At 38.5% G+C, this 22,893-nt stretch overlaps 1 protein-coding gene across 4 annotated transcripts; it reads left to right on the top strand.

Moving 5' to 3' along the window:
* Positions 1 to 138: 138 nt before the first annotated feature.
* Positions 139 to 22,547, top strand: scml2 (Scm polycomb group protein like 2). Of its 4 annotated transcripts, none has more exons than XM_055045181.1 (14): positions 139 to 218; positions 3,902 to 3,953; positions 4,118 to 4,186; positions 4,554 to 4,624; positions 6,068 to 6,302; positions 6,747 to 6,835; positions 7,973 to 8,216; positions 16,223 to 16,539; positions 16,777 to 16,903; positions 18,000 to 18,206; positions 18,696 to 18,869; positions 19,405 to 19,620; positions 19,795 to 19,949; positions 20,785 to 22,547. In XM_055045181.1, exons 2-14 carry the CDS (start codon positions 3,932 to 3,934, stop codon positions 20,908 to 20,910), a joined length of 2,052 nt encoding a protein of 683 aa, XP_054901156.1. In that variant the 5' UTR covers positions 139 to 218; positions 3,902 to 3,931; the 3' UTR covers positions 20,911 to 22,547. The 4 variants fall into 4 exon arrangements, with proteins under 4 accessions (XP_054901156.1, XP_054901157.1, XP_054901154.1 ...); XM_055045182.1 differs by having other exon boundaries at positions 16,774 to 16,903; positions 19,798 to 19,949; XM_055045179.1 differs by having other exon boundaries at positions 16,774 to 16,903.
* Positions 22,548 to 22,893: the final 346 nt, after the last annotated feature.

Here is a 22,893-nt window from a genome sequence, read left to right as displayed (position 1 = left end):
TGGCTAATTATTAATCCCCCCTCCTGTGACCGGGAGCTCCCCCCCCCCCCCCCCCCCCCCCCCCCCTCCATCCCTCTCTCTCTTTCCCCCCGAAGCTCCGGTGGAAAAGATGAATTACAGCACTGCGTTGTGGACATGCGCGGAGCTGCAGCGAATATGGCGGCTTGCATTTGATGGAAAGTGAGGAGTCCTCGCATCAAAACAGCCCCGCTCTCACGGTTTGTACCGCTGCTATTTCATAGATAGGCTCACGGGCCGCAGGTGACGCGTCTCCGCCCGGGTTCTTCTTCGCGGCTGCTCGCCTTTCCCCGCTCCTTACGGCCGCGCACTGATACATTGTTTATACTGTAGCTATTCTGTGCAGACGGACGGAGAGAGAGAGAGGGAGATACAGAGAGAGAGAGAGAGAGAAAAGGGGGGCTTGACGCTGACTGTAGTTACTCTGAACTCTGCAGAGATCCCTTCGCTTTTTTGCTCGCTGGCTTCCTGCGCCGAAACCAAAGAGGGACAGAAAACAAAACCTCCCGCAGCATCAAGAGCCACGCTGTAGCTGCAACGTAACGTTAGCAGTGTGTGTAGCCTGTGCAATGAGCGCCGTCCCGCCCACTAAATGTGCCCGTAAAGCAAATGAAAATGCGTCACAGACTTTTCTTCAACCTTTATTTCTGAGCGGCGCTGCCTTCAGCTGTTCGCCGTGAAAAAACGAGCCAGGCGTTCACCGCGGTCGATAACGCAGGGCGAGCCGTCGCCTCGGCGTTTTGTGCCACGACTCGCGGCGGCACAGGCGTTCAAAATGGTCCAAACGTGAACTAGTGGGGCTACGCAAGTAGTTTAATGTGATGTGATGCGGCGGCTCACACCCATCCTCCAGGATGGAGCAGCGGTAACATGAGCCTCCAGCCTCCCTGCCAGCCAGAGACCAACAGAGGAGGCTCTTTCACATCCACGTTGTACTTGTTCTTGTTTTTGTGTCGTCTAAGGAACAAGAGATATTCTGAAAACAATGAGAAAAAACGGCATCTAACAATTTCCTGAAAAAAGTCATGAGTCCTCAAATTTTCTTTATTAGCTTATGGAATCATGAATCTTATTTTCTTTATTGTTATGAGGAACATCAGAAAGCGCTAACTCTCTGTAACGCTGGTGATGTATTGTAAAGCGTTTCAAGTTGTCGAAAACTTGCAGAATCATTTCCGTCCTTGATTTGCGGCATTTTTATTTTTATGTTTAAATGAATCGACAAACTGATCTGTTTGTTTATGACAAAAAAACTTCCTGTGTGATGGTGCTGCTTTTAGGTGGGAAAACGAATCAAAGTAATTTTTTAGTGTTCTTGTTGCATAGCCAACAACCCCTTAATAGAATATGAATATATTGTCATACTAGAAGACTATGCTATAATTTTTCTCACACTATCTGATAAATCAGAGGTTTCACTACTGCATCTTTTCAGAGATTTTAGTCGTTTCCCTGTTGATCATTTCCAAAATAATTGAGGCAAAGAAAGTAGAGCCCTTATGCTGGTTTTTATTCAAAATTATATATTCTTTCTGCAAACATATTTTTGTGCTCACATACAGTTTAAGATGTCTTTTTGATCTTTAGTTTTTCAACACTAGTTGTGTTAGTACTAATTACACTGAAAACAGACTCACAATACAAAGTTTGCTCTTTAGTGCATTCTTTTTTTTATATAAATATGTTATTAACCTTTGACTGGCTGTTTGGATTGAGGGATAAGCGTCTTCCTTTAAAAGTTTTGTTTCTTCCAACATTCATAAACGACCTATTGAAATTACATTGTCCATTCATGTTATGACGAAAGTAGACATTTTCAACCCTTAGAGTGCGTCTCTGCATTAAATGACTCAGATTTTATTTTCCAATACCAGATGAAACGAGAAAGAAGTAAGAGCTGCCTCACATTTCTGAAGTAAAGTTTTACATAAAACCAGGTCACGTTTTAAGCCTTGGGACAGTTTAGGTTTTGTTAAACTTTACCCAAATCCCAGATCAATGTTCGAGCCAGTGGAAATGGGGGCAGTAAAAATTAAGTGCTTCCTGGTCTGCAGGGCAGTTCAGTTTGACCCTCCTGAGTGAAGCACACAGACCAGAGCAAACACACACACCGGGCCCTTTTTTTTTTTTTTTTCCCGGAGAGCAGGAATCCTTTTCAAGTCCTCACATCCACACATCTTAATGGCTTTTTATGGCGGCTTGAGCTGCTTTATGATTCCTTCAGACTAAATGGGATTCACTCTTCAGGAGGAAAGAAAGCCGTGCTGCACCTCGTAAGACTTTGTGAAGGCTCTCGCAGAGATTTGAACCTTCAAACCAATGGATCCGGTTCGTAGCGCATAGCTGTTTTGCTGCTTTTTAAAAAAAAAATTGTTGGGCATTTTGAGATGTTTATGGACTTTCCGGTGCACATAGTTTTCATAAATCAAATTTTGACTTTAGCGACAACCTTTCAGTTTAAATACGGCAGAAATGCTTTATTTAATCGCCTTCACTTCACTGCAGTAGCAGGCAAATATTAGCGTTGCGGCAAAGCTGTTTGGGATGGAAGAATGCAGCGAAACCTGAACGGTGAGAACTTGCAACAGATTTTCTAACCGGGTACGTTTTTATCTCTGTTTTTCTTTTGGTAAATTTTAGATGGTAGCTGGTGAATAACACATTTGAAAAGCAGATTATAAAAAATTCTTGCTACTAATGCAGAGTTACAGGTTAAGGAGAGAAAAAAAACAAAATCTACACAAATATACAAACTTTTTGCTTTGGTTCACAAATGTTCCTTCATCCCGCTGTGAACAAACTGAGTGAAGACCCAAACGTAGCAAAAAACAAGGGCTGCAAATGAATAAACCAAATCAGAGGTTTTACTCTGTTGATCAACAAATGGATCAACAGAATAAAACTAAAATAACCAGGAGGTTAACCATAGAGTGGAGCTATAGCTTTGAATAAATGTGCAACTTAAAGTCAGAAGTTTCTCCCAGATGTGACGTTTGTAGAAAAACCTTTTTATGTGCAATGCATGATGCTCCTCACATTTATCGGCACAGATAGGTTACATCTGCAAAAAGCCTTGAAATACGTACGTCTTTTGTTGCAGTCGCTGTGCTTAGTATAGGAAAAAAATGATGAACATATAGTTTGTGTGAATGTTTTGTCTCTCTCTCCATTTTTCTCACTGTGTGTAGTGGAAAAACTAAGTTTCCACTTGATTTTGATTTTTGCTCTGACTGATGGAGAGCAGATTTGGGTTATTTAGATTCATACCACTTTGCTTGAGTGGCACGCTTTCTGGCCATTTCTATTTTGAATAATAAACCAATGGGCCGTGCTAAAAAGGAACATGCACAAAATGCCTTTTTTTTCCTCTTTTTTCTTACACTTAAGTTTAGGAATTGCTTGGGTTGAAACTAATTGTAATGCTGGCGACTTAAAATAAAAACTCTTGACATTTTTTTCTGTACTCAATTTCAAATCGTGAAAAGAAATCATAATCAAAATACATGATAAATATTTTTACGAGGCAGGTCACTGTCATGTCAGTGTAATAATGTCACGAGCGTTACATTATAAACCTATTTTTCTCAACACAAATTGTGCTGAGCACAAAGAATGAAGTAATGCATCAGATGATGAGTGATGATATTTTTTTTAATAGAAAAATTGCCACTCAGTTACTGAACTTCCAACATTTTGATTTCTGTTCTAATATCTACATGTGATTTCGACAATCTAACAGCAATGTTTGGATGAAATTAGATCAAAAGCTTCAAATGTAATCAAAACCAGAACCTGTTTAGACTTAGGATTTATTCTGAAATATTAAAAAATTCAGATTACTTTGATAACGATTACAGGTTGTTTTTTTCCTCTTTCTTGCTAGGTTTCTGTTTAGCCCCCTTGTCTGGTCATCATGGGACGGACACCACAAAGAGGTACGAGTACGTTGTTCTCGGGTTGTCCAATCTGAATCTTAGACGGATCACAGAGAGGGCTGACCATTTCAATAATGTCGTTGCTGTTTAATGTTTACGACGCGGTCAGAATGTCGCCGCTCCGTCGTCTTGTTCTCATCGTTGGATTATTGTTTTGATTTCAGATCCAAAAGAGGAGAAGAAGGAGAGGCGGAGCAGCATCACAGCCGGCTCTGCCCTCGACAAATCAAACGGTCAGATATTCTGCTTTTCATTGTTGAACTTTTCAGTGAGACTTAAGAGCTAATGTCTTATTTAGTGGTTTTCTTAAATTTCTTTGTGGAAAACTGAAAAACAAGCTACCGCAAATCTGCTTAGAATTAGCCGCTGTGCATTCATTTAGCTCTTAAGCTGCTATTTATTGTGTCTTTGAGCAATTTAAGAACATATTTTGAAAAGTTTTTTATTAGCTGTGTATCCACTGACAGTGTTTTATTTGACATCAGTTGATTAATGGCTTAATCTGTATTATTTTTCTTGTGTTCATCTGTTTAGCTATTCATAATGTATCTCCAAGCAAGAAGCTATAAATCAGTTTGCTGCTCTTGTCTTTGTTAACAGAGCCGTTTAGCTGGGAAGACTATCTGAGAGAAACCTCATCTGTTGCAGCATCACCTTCTTGCTTCAAACAGGTAGCTGATCTTCACAGCAAGAGGCATTTTTGCTCTGCTATTGCATCAATCCCCAAAATCTATCTCTTTATTTTACTACATTACTCCCTTCATGTTTGCAGCTGTTCTGTTGTCTAAGTTGGCGTTGCGTCGATGCAGCTGCTGCTCAACGGACACATTGAATGTCCTGTTGTCAGTTTTATAAGCAAAGGTTAAAAACTGTAACAGCTCCTTATTGTCAGGGAGTTCTTGTCTCAAAATGATCACATGAGCAAGAACAACTTCTTGAAATCCACTGTGTTATTAAATGACCGCAGAAAGTACACAAGAGTGACGATTTAAATACAAGTAGCGACTGAATATCATTCCAGTGGAGATGCATTACTGGCACATACTGTAAAAGAAAAAAATGTTTTGCTTTTTACTGGCAGAGAAAATCAACGTCTTGTATTGTCAAGCTTGACGACAATATGTATTGCATCTCTATGGAGATGCATTAATTGGCAAAAATCTTTCATTGTTTGCCTTATTCTGCCTTGACTGGTCATTGGATGGTTAAATAGTAGAAGGTCTGACTTTTTTCTTGTTTGTTGATTTATTTGGTCCTTAAGTAAATTAAAGTTCAATGGACTTTTTTCAGTAAAGGTTCTGTAAAGGTTCTCTTTATTGGTTCCTTTTGATGAAGGAACCAACATGAAGGGCTGATTAACCAATCAGAATTAGACTTGTGGTGAAAATGTATCCCAATTTAAACACTTCATTAAAAAAAAGGTTATTATTTTTCTTTAACAGCTCAAGACAAACCAAAACATCAGTCTTTTATTGCAGCCAGAATATTTCCTCGACTCTGAACATGAACATTGCTTTCATGTTCAGAGTTTTTAAGATATTATTACTTTACTTTATAAAATTATTGGTTCACATTTAGGGTTTAACATCTTGTTCCACATTTAGGGTAGAATTGATCATATACATCAAGAGTGATGTAAAGATTTTAGATTTTTTTTTCATTAGTAAAATAAAGTCAGTCATTTAAAAGGAACAACTGGCATGCATTGTCAGGTTAACATAAAAGTTTTGAATTTATATAAAAATCACGTGTTACCTCTGTTCCACCTATATGTAAATCAATTTTCTTGTGGGCTAAAAATCTTCCACGAACATTTTGAAGTGGCCTGGAGAAAACTATTACAATAGGAGAATAGTTCAAGTGTAATCCCTTTATTTTCTGTTGGATTCAAAACTACTATCTATTTCACGTAACCCGCTGCACAGTTGTCTATTCTTTAACAACCAGTCTTTGCTACATTTATTTTCAGAAATATTTTCAAAAGGAAAATAAAAAATTGGACAAAATCAGCAAGTCAGACCAGTTCTGTTCAGTAAAAATCTGTTTTTCATGGCAGCCATATGAATAGAGAGACCAATTAAAATGACTGACGGTGTCTTTTCTTCTCTCTGCAGTCCAGAATCCCCCCTTCTAATGATTTCAAAGCGGGTATGAAGCTTGAGGCTCGAGACCCTCGCAACTCCAACTCGGTGTGCATCGCCACAGTGATGGGCATGATGGGGACTCGCCTGCGACTACGGCTGGATGGCAGTGACAACACTAACGACTTCTGGCGGCTTGTGGACTCCTTGGACATCCAGCCAATAGGGACTTGTGAAAGGACTGGAGACATGCTGCAGCCCCCCCTCGGTGAGCGTCTTTAACCACCAGGCTCACAGCTGGATTTCTAGCCAGTAGAAATTGTATAAGTCATAACAATAGTTTGGCTTTGATTTGAGCTGCAAAACATGTGAGATACATCAGAGAGATTTGGATGGACAATTGGACTTTTTAACACTTTTTTCTTTAGTTTAAAGTTAATGTTTGTTTTGAAAACATGTGTTTGCTTGAGTAATTGCAGAATTCAACTTAACTGAGCATGTAAAAGATAAAACAGAATCACATCAGGGTTACTGTTATCCGTCCTGCATAGTTTGCTTTGCTAGTTTTGTCCTTTACAAATGTGATTTTGCTCACTCCCTGGTTTTCAAATTGTCTCTGTTAGAAAGGCACATAAACAGGCCCAACATACACTCAAAAAATTTCCAGCAGGATTCAGAAGTGGTGACTGTTTGGTATCTACTCCGTATTCAGGTTTCAGGATGAATGCATCCTCATGGCCCATGTTTCTCCTGCGGACGCTAAGCGGTGCAGAGATAGCCCCCGCCTCTGCTTTTAAAAAGGTAAGAAGGCAACCTAAAAAAAATACTTAACTTGTAGAGTAGTCTGATCCATGTGTCACATAGGATATTCAATCTCAGATCCAGTCAGTGATCTCATCTCAAGTAAGGAGACTCACAAAGATTTCTATAAAATATATTTGAACAAGGTACTTATCATTTTATAGAGATTGATTTTCAAATGAAGCCTCTGTTTTTCTTTGTATCAAAACTTCCGGGGGTTTATTTATCTATCAAAAATAGCACCTGTAAAAGTATATCACCGTTTCACATTTTGTTATGTTACGATCACAAACCTCAATGTAATTTGTTGTGGTTTTAGAGTTAGACCAACACAAATTAGTGCATAATTTGGATGTTATTGGAATAAAAATCTGAAAAGCATGGTGTGCTTTGGCCTTCAGCCCCCGTCGCGTTAATTACACCCTTAAAACAAAACGCAGTTATGTTACAGAACAATGCCAGTCCACAAAGCACTGCTCAATCCACTATCTGAAAATGGAAAAAGTATGACACAACTGTAAACCTGCCAAGTCAAAACTGTCCACCTAAATTCATTGGTTGGACAAGGAGAGCAGAGATGCAGCCAAGAGGAACAGCAGAGATCGATTATGAACACTACAAATCTGAAGAGGATCAAAATGCTTTCTTTCTTTTTTGAAAGAAACCCTTAACAACACCAGTATGGGTTTGTTACAAGGTACTTATCATTTTATAGAGATTGATTTTCAAATGAAGCCAAACCATGACTTGAGATTACTCTCTGAGCAATCTGATTGGGCTTCAGATATTGCCCTTGACTTGCAGCTGAACATATTTACTTAGAAGTGTGGAATATATATGGAAGTTTTTAAGTTCACACTTAAAAACGTCTTAGAATAATACACCAATTTTTCCACTGCACTACATTGTGTCATGACATAAAATAACAAACTGACCTTAGTAGCTCCAATGTGACAAACCTCCAAGAAGTAAGATTATAAGATGCCACAAACACTGAAACCAATGCAGTGGCATACGCTCTAACCTTAGACCTGAACATGAACAAAGAATACTTCGATATTTGTCACTAAGTCAAAGTGGACTTTTGGTTTGTTCCTATGTTGATTGTTCCCATGTCTTCATGTTTTGTTACATTAGGAACCAGCCAGCCCGGATAAAAACTACTTCCAGCCCGGCATGAAGCTGGAGGCTGTGGACAGGAAAAACCCTTACCTGATCTGTCCCGCCACGGTGGGAGAGGTCCGAGGCCTGGAGATTTTTGTAATGTTTGATGGCTGGCGAGGTGCCTTCGACTACTGGTGCCCCTTCGACTCCAGAGACATCTTCCCCGTTGGTTGGTGTGCCCTGACGAAGCACAGCTTACAGCCACCAGGAAACTTCTGTAAGTACTGCTTTTCGGCTGTTTTCTTAATCAAGCTTTTGAATAGACTTCTCAGGATTTAGCTAAATCCTTCACGTGTTCATTGAAAATTGAACCTGAATAAAGAATATTTCATTTTTCAGCTACAGATTTTCACTTTCAATTCAGCTTTACCTCACAGTAGGTGTAGAGAGAAGGACAAATACTTAATTCCTGTTTATGTTGTCTGAAATGAAAGTTAATTCTTAATTATTTTCTTAATTAATTATTCTGAAGTTTTAATTCAGATTTTGCACATACTATTCCAAGAGAAGACATGATGGTTTTCTGTCTTTGGTCTTTTGATTCTTGTTTGTGAACAGGCAGGGTTTTTCTGTTAGTTCACCACTAGAGGGCATCAGATGTTAAATTCTTGTATTTGAAAGTTGTCTGTAGAGGATTTATTTAATGAATTAGCAAGAAGGAGATGAAATTCACACTGAGTTGCTTGTGTGTGGAGTAGAAGATAAATCCTTATGTTACAGATTCCAGTGTTTTTATTATGTATTTCTAAACTTGCCAGCTGGTTGCTTATCATTTCTTGACATCATTATGGATTCAACAAAGCGTGTGCCAGTCCTTAAGTGAATGCATTTAGTCATGAATATGGTAAAAAAAAGCTAAATGTTCTCTGTTTATTTCCTAATCCATATTGTGTCTTTGTTTAGACGGCATAAAATGTATAACATATGATGACAAATTTTTAAAACTACAAGGTATATTTAAAGAAATTTAACACATTGTATTAATTATATCTATTGTATTTATAAACAGAATTTGTGTAAAGTCATTTCAACCTTAGCTTTGATTTTAGAAAGACAGATTTCCTCTTAATCCAGGGATAACAGATGAAAAATAATTCATTCTGGTGCATTTAGAGTAATGTTAATTAATGTGCATTGTTCCTGCCAATTAATATAATAAATTTCACATGACATGTCATATCCTTTTAAAAGTGCAAAAATAAATCACTAACAATATAATATAATCTTATTGTGGCTTAAATTTTGCCTACTAAAACCCTGAACAATGTGAGATGAATAATGGATCCTTCATTAAATATCCAAAAACACAGAGAAATAATTGAAATGCACATTTAGGTCACTCAAACTGGAGACTGTAAAAAAATATTGAATCTATGTACTTTTGAATCATTTGACATAAAACAAATGTATTGTCTTTGGTACGCGTCAAAACTTAAAAAGCTTTGTGGAAAAGATTACAGTTACAACAAAGTATAATGATAATCGGAAGAACACTTCTGGGTTTTTTTTCACAAGCAGGTGAAAAAGTGAGGGCTTTGTGGAGGTGTTAATGGGCTGATAATTAACTTCTCATATGAGAGAAGAAGTGAGGGACAATGTAATTACCCCTTCTTTATCTGGCTTTCATTTAGTTCATCCTCTTGACCCTGATACTTGTTTTTTTTTCCTTCACAAAACTAAAACATGCCAAGACCAAGAGAAAGGAGTTTTTCAAACAATACCTGGCTCTAGTCATCCAGTTTTTGGTAATGCATAAAAAACGCATAACAGTGTTTTGTGAATAATGTATGAATGCATGTCGAGGTGTATCACAAAGGCTCCACTCCTCTTTGTTTATAATAGTAGAAACCAATTTGAATGTCACTTTTTGGCTCTAAATGCTTGGAAAATATTTTCTTTTCAAACTTTTAATTTGAACAGCATATAAATACTAGATTTTCAACTAGTGAGAATGGATAGAAAAACAAAGGGGTGACTGACGTGTCCTAATAAGGTCCAAACCCAAAAAATAAAATCACAATATTTTTTTATATATGCACATAACATAATAGTATTTTGCTCCTGCTTATGATTTCATTTTTGAATACTAGAGGGCTCAACATTTGTTTGAAGATTCTGGTGAACAAATCTTTAAAAAGTCAGTAGAAATCTGACACTTCCTTTTTTTGGCCATTTAAAACGCAGATTGAGATGTCATTCAAGGGTCTATCCCGCATTGTCCCAGAGTCTGGGTGATATCCGACTTGGTCAGCTCCCAAAGGAGGACCCAGCCATCTTTCATCAGAAACCGCCTGAATAGTCTAGGGTTACACTGAGATGGACCCCTCCTGAGTCTTTGCCGTATGTGTGCGTTTGTGTGTCTCTTTTTTCTGAGGAGAATCCTTCTTATGTGTGCATAACTCCAGGAGTTTCCATTCATTTCAATCACAACCCCTCCTGATCCAGTTTAACCTTTTACCCCCCCTACCCTCTTTTTGCCCCCCGCCCCTCTCCAAAAGCTTAAACCATCCCCCACCCTGTCTTGGAGTCCCGCCGGTAACCTCTCCCCACCCTCACAAACACACATTTTCTCCCCCTCCCCCAGAGGATTACTTAGAAGCAGGTGACTGATGCAGACTGTCGATATGGCAAACAGATAACATTAATAAATGACTCAACTTCCCCCTTCCTCACCCAGTTTTCCTTTCCTTTACTCGCTCTACCCTTCCCCTACCCCTATGCAAATTCACCAGCACCCCCCCGCCTCACCCTCCTTCTGCTCACTCATTGGTGAGGGAAGCTTTGCAGCCCAGTCAGCCAGCAGCCCGAGGAGCAGCGTGGGCTTTGTTGTGGGTTTTCTGCCGGGAGAAGAGAGACGGGGCGAGAAGCAGCTAATAAAGACACCAAAAGTAGACAATGAAGTGCAGATGAAGCGGCCGCTGGAGAAATAGAAGCAGCGTCTGAAAGAAATAGAGCGGTGACAAAGAGAAAACCAGGAAGCAGGGACTTTTATTGCCAAAGACATTACTAACCAGTACTCCCGTGCACAGAAGTTCTGCTTTTTTCTGTCTTGCATTTCCTGGTGAGTGGTGTCAGTTTGTTCTATTGCATAATTGTAGCAGAAACTTTTTTATCTGGCTTTATGTTTTACTTTTTGAAATTAATTATTTCATGGTTTGTCACCTCATAACTGCACAATTGTCACTAATAGTTGTTATATGGCAGTTTACCATTGTCGAGTTGATGAAATTGGAGGAGTGTCGTGATTTTTTTTTAACTAATACTGCAACTTTATTTTAGAGGGGAAGTCTGCGAAGAGACAAATTAGTGATCAAAACTAGTACCTGTTTGGTTACTGTTTTGAAGAAAAACAAGAAATGGAAATAAGTTAATCTGTTGTTCAGGTAAAGACAAGAATCTTCTTTGTTGAATTGATCAATTATTGCTGATTCTTCAGATTATTAGCAGGAAACTTGTATGAAATAGGCAACCGGGGTGAGAAGGTTTCCCAGCAGTGGTGGCTCTATTTAAGTTTGGAGCTTCATGTGTTTCTAATCATGTCTTTGTCATTGTGGAGCTGGCTTATTGAAACAATCAATGACGATTGGGAGTTGTCTTTATGTTTTTATAAAGAGTTAACTATTTCATTAAGTGTGGTTGTGTTCAGGTGAAGAGGTAAACAAGCAATTCATTCTGTGTTTCAGTGTTCGATGAAGCTGGACGATGTGTGCATAAACAGATTTTGTTGTTCATGCTTTGCAGCTTGAAGCCATTTGTGTAACTTCCTTTCTCAGCTTTTTTTACATGCAGTTACACACCTGAAGTCTCAGAGTGGTGTGAATCAGACAAAAGAAGAACCTGTATATTTATGTTTGACGTGCGCGCGTGTAAAAGTGTGTGTGGGGTTGTGTGGGCATGTGTGTGTGTGGTTTGTAAGCTTAATTAGATGAGAAAGAACTCTGTGAAGCCCCTCCCCAGGACTCCAGACTGCAGACACACTTCTTTAGCGGCGCCACTTGTACACACTCTTACACACACACAAACATGAACACGCATACACAACCATATTTCCTCAGGCTAGGGTTTTACACAGGTCATCGGGTCGAGTTCGAATTATATACTCATGATCAGTACCATATGTCCCTGCTTCATTGTAGTGCAGACATGCCATTCATGATTTGCTCAGATTTCTTTCAGTTTTTTTTTATTGCTTTCCCTGATGACTTGTTATTACTTTTTTGGGGTTTCCACTTTGTTAGGTGATGTAAAAGGTTAACATCTAAGTATAATATATGCAGTCATGTGAAAAAGGTCCTTCAAAGAAATTGTTCACTTATGTTTCTGATCTTGTCTCAGGAAAATCTCAGTGAAATAAAGTGATTTGATTGCACTAATCATCAAAAAAGGTGTCAGTCATTAAGCATTATTATTATAACTGATGTAATTGGTTGTTTGGTGTCAGCTTGGTGTGGGAACCTCACAGCTAAAGTGTAATCCAAACTGGCTCGTCTGTTGCATGCAGGCTTGAAAGTGAAAGGATGAACTCCCATCAGACGATGTCTGTCCTTAGGCAGGAACCGAAGACAAATTATTCTTTGTGCAGAATTCAACCTCTCGTGATCTGTTACACAGTATCAAGTTCTGCAAATGTGACAAGTTTAAACTTTGCTGAAGTCAAGCATTATAGCTGTTGTATGTATTACAGTTTTGCTGGCAATAAATTCTCTCCAATTCTACAAAACAGTTCAAATTTTGGCTAAAGTAACTTCAGTGAGAAGCTTCTTATTGCCATCTATTAGTCTTTGCCTCACTCCTCACTTTCAGCTGTGAGGCATTTGAGGGATTTCCTGCATCTAAATTTTAGAAGCATATTTCCTACTATGCTTTCTAGTTTCATCTTTTACCTTCTTAACGCAATTACTTGGTTGCTGTTTTGCCAGGTCCAGTTCTGCTTCCGCTTTATGTTTTACAGATTGTCTCTGATATTCGTTCAGTTTTGGATTCTTTGATATCGAGCTGTTCAGGTTCTGCTGGAGCAAAACATTCTCAAACTCAGCACTTCCACCTTCATGCTTCACATTTGGAACGAGGTATCCTGCTTGCAAACCCTGGATAAAAGTTAAACTTGTGCAATCTCTTTGTGATTGTGCAGCTATGCACTATACAGCTATAGACAGTCATCAGAGGCTTTGCTTGGTCCTGGAATGACAATTAAGGGATGTTGGAAATTTCTTTTAGGATCCTGTGGTCTGTTCTTTGAATGTGCTTGGAAGACAAGAGCTGAGCATGTGGTAGTTTTCTTGAATGTGAGAAGGTTCAATCTAATCCCCTTTAATAAAAAAAAAAAAGATTTTCTTATTGTCAAATCGAACACACAATTTTATTTCAATGTGCCTTTAAGAAAAATAAAAAAGCTTCTCTAAACATATTCTAATAAGATTTCAAAACTTTTCTACACTATTGACATTTATTAAGTTTGTTTTCAAGATCTGAAGTGCATTTTTTTTTTCACTTTCAAAACTAAACAGCAAGAAATTCTTTATTACCGCCTTGTATATTGTGAGTATTGTTCAAAAACTCATCATATTTATAACTTAGTGTTAATAGCAGTAGTAATCATAATATTTTTAAATGATTACATTACACTATCACCAACACATTCAGGTTGTCTGCTTGATTAAATAATTTCTGTCAGTGATAAATTACAGCCTGCAGCCTCAACACATAATCCACGCAGCATTAAGATTGTTTGGCTTTGATGAGAGAGAGGACACTGTAGGAGGTTTTAATTAGCCTTATGATATTTAGAGTCCAGGGCGCTTCATTCCTGGTGAGATCTGCCGTGTTGATGCTAGACAGAGACCTTAAGCAACATTTTATTGTTTTTAATACAACGCTATCAATCCAATAAATCTGATGACATGGAAACCACTTAGATAGGCAAATTAAAGCATTGTGACGATAGCAAACATCCAGGCAAATATTTACTTACTTATTATTGGCCACATGGCTGCAACCAGCAGCTGGAGGATTGGTCTGTACTTTCCCTCTACATATAGTGAGGACAAAACATCTTCAACAAACAGGGAAATATGCAAAATATGAACTTTAATAAAACAACATATAGAAAAGCATCTAAAGCATTTTGAACAGATTTTCATTAATAATACTTTTAATTTCACCATCACACATTTAAGAAAACTAGACTTTTCTAAATCTCAGACTGATTAGCCAAACTTAAAATCAGTCCTTGAATTCATTTATAGGGAAAACAGCAACAACATTGAGGTCAGATGTATTCTTAGGAAATATAATGTAGGTTGAGAAGCTAAAGAAAAAGGAATCGATCAGAACAATAGAGAGAGCGCAACTTGGAGGTAATATCACAATCTACCACTGTGGGAGTTTTGTCAACAAGTTTTAATCCTTCATGATTTTCTATCAGCGTATCGCCCTCCACATGGATGAATGTTTCAGGTTATTCAGATTATTGAGCTACCAGAAAGTAAGCATTATACTTTTTTTGTGTTTTTTTTTTTCCACTTCATTCAGTTTTCACGAATTCTTTCTGCCATTTTGTTTTGAGCAGTGAAATATTTTCTGGTCATATAATTTTACCATTTTATTTTCTGGTCAGATTGTAAAGTATATTTCTTCCTAAAATTTGCTTAGTGGAAGCTCCACTGCTGTACAGTAGAACAGGAACTAGATGATGAATTAGATCTGATAATGTCAGTGTTTGATGAAAGTCATATTTTAGCAGATTTCCTTTGAAAGCTGTTGTCGTAGGGAAGCGCTCAATCTGTTTTGCATAAATGTGATTATAAACTAATATATGACGGAATAAGACATTAATCACGGCTATGGAAATGGTGTGATGGGCTGTCACATTAGGTGAATATATTACAGGGGGAGATCAGAGAAGGCATTCCAACCCGGATTTATTTGCTGAATTAAAACCCCACTATCTGTCACTCTTCAAACATTTTAATACGCCTTGGGAGAGTTTTGCAGCTTCTGGTTTGATGTGTATAAACAAGGCGGCGTTCGAGTTGCATCGCTGTGCTTCCCTAAACATGTTTTCTGTGACCCGTCCATCGCATGCGAGTGAGCGTTTGCTCCTTAAAACAAGACGCTGTTGTATTGTGAGCCCACTCTCACTCATTTTCCAATTAAGCGGCTTTCACTGCTCCCCTCGCGGCCCCTCTGAGAGTACTGTAAAGCCTCCATAGTTACTCTATATTGCTTCAGTCGAGGAGACTCTGATGAAAGCTTTGCCCCCTCGAGAGAGTCAATGTGCGCTTTCAGACCCCCGTTCTCACCAAGCACCACATTGTTATTGAAATTTGAGATGGTTATCGTTCTCTTTTCCACTCTCATTTTGTTCTGTCTTGGACACATTCACTACGATGATTATGTGATCGTATCACAGTGTCAAGCTGAAGCTAATGATGTCAAAAAGGGGCGGCGCCTGTTTTCTTTTTTTTCTAACACCCTCTTTGTCCTTTCATGCTATATTCATGTAAATATATCATATCTACCAAATATGATATGCTACATTTTTGTTTGTGTGCAGAACTTAAAGTGTAAACATGCCTCCAAAAAACTTTTATTTTAAAACATGCAATAGGAAACATTTCATCTTAGTAACTTTAGAAACATTTCATCTTCGTGTAACTTTAGAAATGATACAGTATTTAGTATTGCAATATTATTTATTATTAATATTTTATAGTATAGAATATAAGTCAATTTCAATGAAACTGGAGGCAGTACTGAACGGTTATCTTTCCCCTCTGAAGATCACATTCAAAAGCTGATTTAATTAATCTTTATTCAATTTGTGATCCTAAACACTTAAGGCATATTGAAATATTGCTAATATACATAGTTTTACATTGATATTTATTTTTGAGTACTACAGTTTTTGTTTTTATTTTCTGGTAAGCAATAGAGTCACATAGTTGGTTCACTGTTCTCCATGCAGAGAATCCAGCAGTGTAATAACTGAGAATGATTAATTAGGTTCTCACAGCGTGTGGATTTGATGTTTTTATTTGTGATGCAAAACACCCAACTGACAGACAATCTGCAAAGAAATCAGAAAACAAATCTTTTGACTATCAGTTCACACACACTATTTGATATTGTGATGAGAACACTGTTGATCAATTTTAGTGTTGTGTCTGTGTGGGAATCTTACTTTATTCCATCTGTGTCCCACTGGATCCCCGTTTTTCTCAGTTACTCTTCCTGGTGCACTTCTCGCTCCGGTTTCTTCCACATCTGCAACACGTCGCTCCTCTTTCAACTCCTCCTCATCCTCGACCTCCATGCAGACCTCATACCGACTGCCAAATCCCCTGCCACCCCTCCCCGTCCGCAAGGGTGTCCGAGGTCGGCGTCCGAAATCCCAGACCATTGCTTTGCTGAAAGCGGCGGCTGAGGCGGCGGCGGCGGCAGCGGCAGCGGCCGTGAATGGAGCACCGCAGAGCCCAGTGACTGAAACGTCACTGGCCCCCAGACCACACAAGAAGAGAGGGCCGAAGCCTAAAAGCAAGGTGAGATGTCACAAGACACTTGATCTGTCCTGCATTGGGAAAACAACCCCGTCAAGTCTGTTTATGCAGTTTTGCAGAGATAAACAGCACAAGATCTTAACTATACAAGTGTCTGTATTATCTGCAGTACCATACATGCGTAGAAGAGATTCAACATGCCAGTAATAACCTACATGGAGCCAATTGAAGCTCACAGAAATTTAATCAAAATTGCTTGTTTGCATTTTGCTCCAGAAGAAACCCCTGATGGGGCAATCCCCAGGCTCATCTCCAGTTACTACCCCGCCTCCAGAGATCAAACTGAACCCCAGCCACGTCTCTGTGGACAGCAACCTCAGCAACGGCTCAAATGTAATTTGCACAGGTGAATAACAAATTAAGCTGATTTCGTTGAACAATTTGTGGTTACATATTTATTTATAAGCAGTTGCACGTGTGGTTGTTATCAAAAGTCAGTAACCATGAAAAAGAAATGTGATTCAATTTATTTAAAAAACAAAAGATAATTGGTGTGTCGTGTTTTGAAATGAAGGTATGTTGAAGTCAAAAACAGATTTTCTTTAAAAAACAAGTAATCCGTTCAGAGAGACAGCCAATCAATGTTTTTACAAAACAAGTTACAAAACAAGTAGAACAGAGGGCCCAGCGATGGGAGAGGTCTGGTTCTTTTGTAGTGTATCTAGCTCCAGATGGAGACCCTCAGTGGGTAAATAATCTGACAGTCCTCAAGTCACTGCCAACTCTGAAACCTCAGGGTAAAATTCTGAGGCCCGGTGGCATCTCAAGCAAGCAGCTGCCACCTTGCTTTCATTACTTTATCCCATGATGGATCTAACACATAATTATAACCTATGCATAGCTAATGAGTTCATCAGCCATTTCATGTTTAACAAAAGAAAATGTAACAAGTTCAACTCCACATTTGGACAAATCACAAACGTGAAAGTCCAATGACCTACTTTTTGGTTTCCATAAAGTAAAATTATGGCATAATATCAACCAAAACAAAAGGGAGTCTATGTTTTGCTTGGCTTATTTTTAACCACTTGTGTTGTTGAGCTAAACCAACACAAGTGGTTTAGCAAATAAAACAATGTAGATGCTGAGCGGCAAGTTAGGTTACAAAGGTACAAAACCACAGGAAACAATTGCATGTAACAAATAAATACATATTTCTACTTTGACAATTAATGTCATTAATTGGACAGTTTGATTGTTTTGACCTGACTATAAAATAATACAAACCAACTATGTAAATTAGGACAGAATGAATGAAGCCAAATGGTAAAAAGTAAATAAATAAATAATGAATACATAAAAAAAAAACACTCCCTTGTAATATAGTGTATAAAATGTCATATCATTTAAAAACAACATATACCCAAAGCATTTTTAATTCTGCCAAAAATCCTTCACTTTTCCCTGTTTTCTTATGTTTCTCTTGGTTTGTGTCGCTGCAGTGTGTGTCTATGTCAACAAGCACGGCAACTATGGCCCACATCTAGATCGAAAACTGGTCCAGCAGCTGCCGGACCACTTTGGTCCAGCTCCGGTCAACGCAGTCCTTCAGCAGGCAGTTCAGGCCTGTGTGGACTGTACGTATCAGCCCTCGGTGCTGTTGTCTTTTCTACAGAGCCAGTCCCACTCGGGAGGAGAGGTCATTAGAGGTAAATACAGGGACAATGCACGTATTTATGCAAACCGTGTCAACTTCTACCTGTAGTTTTATAGTTTTCTAAACTTTTGCTTAGCTAAAATTAATATCACAATAAAGCTGTTCTGTCAGTGTTTAAGTGCATGTGCAGATTGGTCAGAAAGCCAAAGTAGGACTAACAAAACATTGTTTCTGTAGCAGTAGCTCATGTCAGAACCGTTTCTGTAATCTGAATTGATGTGTGTCTAACCTGGTTTGGGATCCAGGGATTCAGTCTTCCTCCAGGGAAAGCTGTGGATGGCATTAGGAGGGGGTGGGCTTTAATTTGTGCTGGCTTGGCTTGGGTGGGAGGGCGTCATGCCGTGTGGAACGGGTGAAAACTAATGTCTTATAAAGGGAGGGTGCTAACCCTGGACCATCTGCTGTTTTGTTTAGCGGTGAATGCATATTATGCATGTGGGTGTGAATTCAGTATGTGATAGGTGCTCTGCTCGGCCCTCAGTTTGCTCAGAGCATGGCATTCGCTATGTGAAGTTGCCCTCGGCCTCCAGTGCGTCGTCTGTGTTGCGGTTCTTGGAAAACATGTGCCAACACCTGGAGAGTGACAGCCTTTTCAGCTCGCAGCCCTTTAACCCCTACAGCAACAACACACGCTTCTACAACAGAACCAAGTCAGGTGGGGAGATTTTCTTCAGTCTCTGAAAGTAAACAGTAATTTGAGTGATAAGCTGTTTGTCTGGAATACATTTGCAATTGTTGCCATTCTTAAAACTTTCTAAGCTTGGCATTCCTCTTTCATAAAATTGTATATTTCATAAAATCATTACTCACATAAATTTAAAACAAGATCTGTGCTGTTGTTTCAGTAATATTTACCAGTATTAATACATTTAAATACATCTATTTATATAACTGAAGTGAAAGAATGCATTGTTTTGTTACTTAGACTATTTTGATTGGTTGGAGAGTCACCTTCAATTTGTATTGTAGAAGCTAAAGCGAAAGACACAGCAGTCACCAAGCTCTCATCTTGGGAGGAAGAATTGTGTTGTCTACATGAAGTGCTAGAATCACACAGTGAATTTAACATTTTTAATTCATTTCTCATCATACTGCTATTTAATGAGTCCAATATGAGCTGCTCTCACCAAATATGCATCACATTGTCTCTGAAATTCATGGAGTCTGTGCCTCGTCTTGTCTTGAAACAGAACCACTGTCCATCACTGAGAACGGCGTTTCCAATGACAATCCAACAAAGGACCCCACACCTTCCCCTCGGCCTCTTCACAACACACTGGACTACAGAGCAGCAAAGAGGGAGCGGCCGTGTTATCCTGGACACACACAAACACCGCCGCCCCTTCGGCGAGTCAGCTCCAACCCCCCCGAGCTCGGTCCTGTAAACACACACAGACGAGTGGAAGGTAGGTTTTAAAATGCACAAAACCAAACGCTGTTTTGAACTGCTTTAATTCTCTGTAAATGTGCAAAATCTTCATATAGATTTTGAAACGCCATTGTACCAGAGCTCCCATCCATTTGTAAAAGTGAAAAGGCCTTTACTTTGACTAGGTTTGTCTTCCTCTCACATTCTACAGCAGCTAGCTCAACAACAGGTCCAGATCACATGAAACAGGACAGAGAGACTTCAGGGAACAACGCCTCCTCCTGGACCGTTGATGAGGTCATAAGATTTGTCCAAGAGGCAGATCCACAAACTCTCGGTCCGCACGTCGACCTGTTCAGGAAACATGTGAGTGTTTCTGTCAAATTAACAGATGTCCTGATGCATTTAGACTGAATCAGGTGTGGTGCCAGCCACATGGAAGATATCTGATTTTGTTCCTGGTAAACCACTTCTGTGTTGATTTGACCATATATTTCTGACCACTATCCTTCAGAGAGACCTGATAATGAAACCTTTTAAGTTTACTGGTGGAGTCCACCACTAAGTTGCCTGACATTTCTAAATTTCATTAAGTGAAAGATTCCAGCAACAGTTCCAGGGCCTTTGGAAGAGAAAAAGGCTCAAAGAAAATGGCAAAGTCCACTTGTGTTTTCAGCACATTTGTTAAATTAAAACTCAATCTTGGACACATTTGACCAAAAGCATGTGGTTCTGCTTTTGGTCAAATGTTGTTTTCTAAACTTGAGTTTAGAAAACTTTTGAATTAAATGCTTCAGTAACATATGATTTGAAATGAACACCTTTGTCAAATCATACAAAGTCGGTTGAACCACCTTTTTTAAAAACAGTAATTTTTCAACATATGTAGTGTTTTCCTTCTCTGAACTTCAGTGTCCTTCTGCAATGAGTCATTCTCTCAAGGCTTATTTAACTGCTGTGCATAATTTTTGTTCCCGAGGAACACTGCTTATGCAAATGATCGCTCCAATTTTCTTGTAGCATTTGCAATACTACCCTCCTACATTGTCGCCATCTCAATTGTCTGCAATACAACAAATCAGATATTTCTGTATGTTTGAGTCTCCAAAAACTTGACTATAACGTTTAGAAGCAAGTATATTTCTGTCATTAGAGCCTTTGTAATCCTGAGTCTGCTGACAACACGCCATCTTCTCTGCAGGAGATTGACGGCAAGGCTCTGATGCTGCTGCGCAGTGATGTCATTATGAAGTACATGGGACTGAAGCTGGGTCCGGCTCTTAAACTGTGTCATCACATTGAGAAGCTGAGACAGACCAAACATTGAGTGACGATGCTGCTGATGAAGATGAGACTGTTTTGTCAATGATACCCAAACCTTCTTGTCAATTTGCAGGAATGTTTTGCGGTATTAATCCGATGAGGACACTGAGGTCATGTTCTGGTACTTTTTGGGAAAACTGGGTTTTAGAAACAGGAACATAGTTCCTGCATTAAAAGTGGGAATCATATGAACTGAGGTTGAAAACAATATAATTCCTCTGACTTTTATTAATGATCTATAATGAAATTATTTAGTGTTTTCAAGCAAAATTTAGTTTTTCATTGTAGGAAAATTCATAAAAGACGCTACTAAAGAAAAGTAAATACCAGTTTGAAAACTTTTATTTCCATTTTAAGCTGATAATTTCTAAACTATTATCACCTATCACCTGTTAGGAAGTTGAACCTTCGTACTGCAGCAGTTCGTATCTGACACCATAGCATAGACATTGGTTTTGTTTTATGTATTTTTCTGCCTTATTATGAGTAAATGAAGGCCATTATTCAAAATCCCAACAAGTCTTAACTTCACATTTCTAATTTCAGCTGGTGTAACGTGGTACACAGATCTGAATTTAAAACTAGAGATAATGCACAAACAACTGGAAACATTAGTCTAAGTGCTGACAGTAAATATTTTATTTTGCTTCAGGCAATGAGGTTTCTGAAGGCCTGTTTTCTAACAGATAGCTCAACGTTGTTTATGCATGCTGCACGAATGCTGTAACAGGGACTGAACAACGAGGGCACCTCAGTTATGGGAACTAAAAGGTTTTAAATCGGAAAAAAATGTTGTTTGCTGAAGTCAATCGCTAAGGTATAGTTTTATTGGCAAAGATTATGTATTAAGATTAGTAGAGTGGAGACTGAATTGGTTCAGAAAGTGGCAGTCTTGTACAAAATGTCTTCTTGAGTTATAGAACTGCAATGGTCTGCATGCTGGATGACATTTGTGCTGGTCAGCCTCACCTTGACTGCTGACAGTCAAACACACACTCAAAACACCCAAGACTTTAAGTGACTGGAATACTCCTTAAGTGTTTTGTTATTAACATAAAAAGTGCATCATTTATAGTTAAATCTGATTTCTGTGCAGGATGTACAGCAGCCAGACTTGCTCTATCTGAACATGTTGGAGAAATAGTTTTGTACAAAAGTTAAATTAACAAGTAGGTTGTTTGTTATTTTGTATCATTTTGTACTGTAACAAAGTGTATCCACCTGTATCAAATGTAACCATTTTTCTTTTTTTTTTTTAGCCTGAATAGTGTTTTGTGTGACCATCAAATATCTACCTGCAGAGTAATGATGTGTTTGAGTAAATATTCTCTTGTTTCAAAGTGTTGATCTGTTTTTGAAGGCAGAAATACTTATTTTCTGAACATTTCAGAATCATTTGCTAACCAAACCGTGTCTGCATTTTCACACTGTCAGCCTCCTGTAGTGGCAATAAGTTGATACTTGAGGCCGTGTTGCTTTAATGTGAAACTCAGGTTTTAGCGAGGGTTTTCTCTTAGAAGATGTTTTACATGATAACATTGTGTGTTCAGTACCGCAGCATAATATTCATTATGTTTATTTGTAATGCCTATGTATTGCTCTGTAGCATTTCTTGTGTACCAAAACAATTTTTCTACTGTATCACAAGTGTGTTTAAATTGTCTACTATGCATTCACACAATTAAACATTTGTTTATATTACCATTTTGGGGGAGGCCAGGGTGCTAGCTGTTAGCAGTGTGTTTCTAGCTTAGCATTTTCCATTGTCAGTTCTCAATCCTTCCTTATGAATTTTATGAGCTGCGTTAAACAACAGTGCCTTGCAAAAGTAATTTTTCCCTCTTGGCATTTTTTTTATTGTTGCATTACCACTTGTAGTTAAAACAAAAAGAAAATCTAAATTGCATATGAAGCACAAAATATTCTAAGTTGGTAAAGTAAAATAAAAAAGACATATGTGTAAAAAAGAATGAAAATTTGCACATGC

This window comes from Poeciliopsis prolifica, unplaced genomic scaffold (assembly GCF_027474105.1).
Source record: "Poeciliopsis prolifica strain line A6 unplaced genomic scaffold, Auburn_PproV2 SCAFFOLD021, whole genome shotgun sequence".
NCBI lineage: Eukaryota > Metazoa > Chordata > Actinopteri > Cyprinodontiformes > Poeciliidae > Poeciliopsis > Poeciliopsis prolifica.
This window is presented reverse-complemented; position numbering and strand designations above follow the sequence as displayed.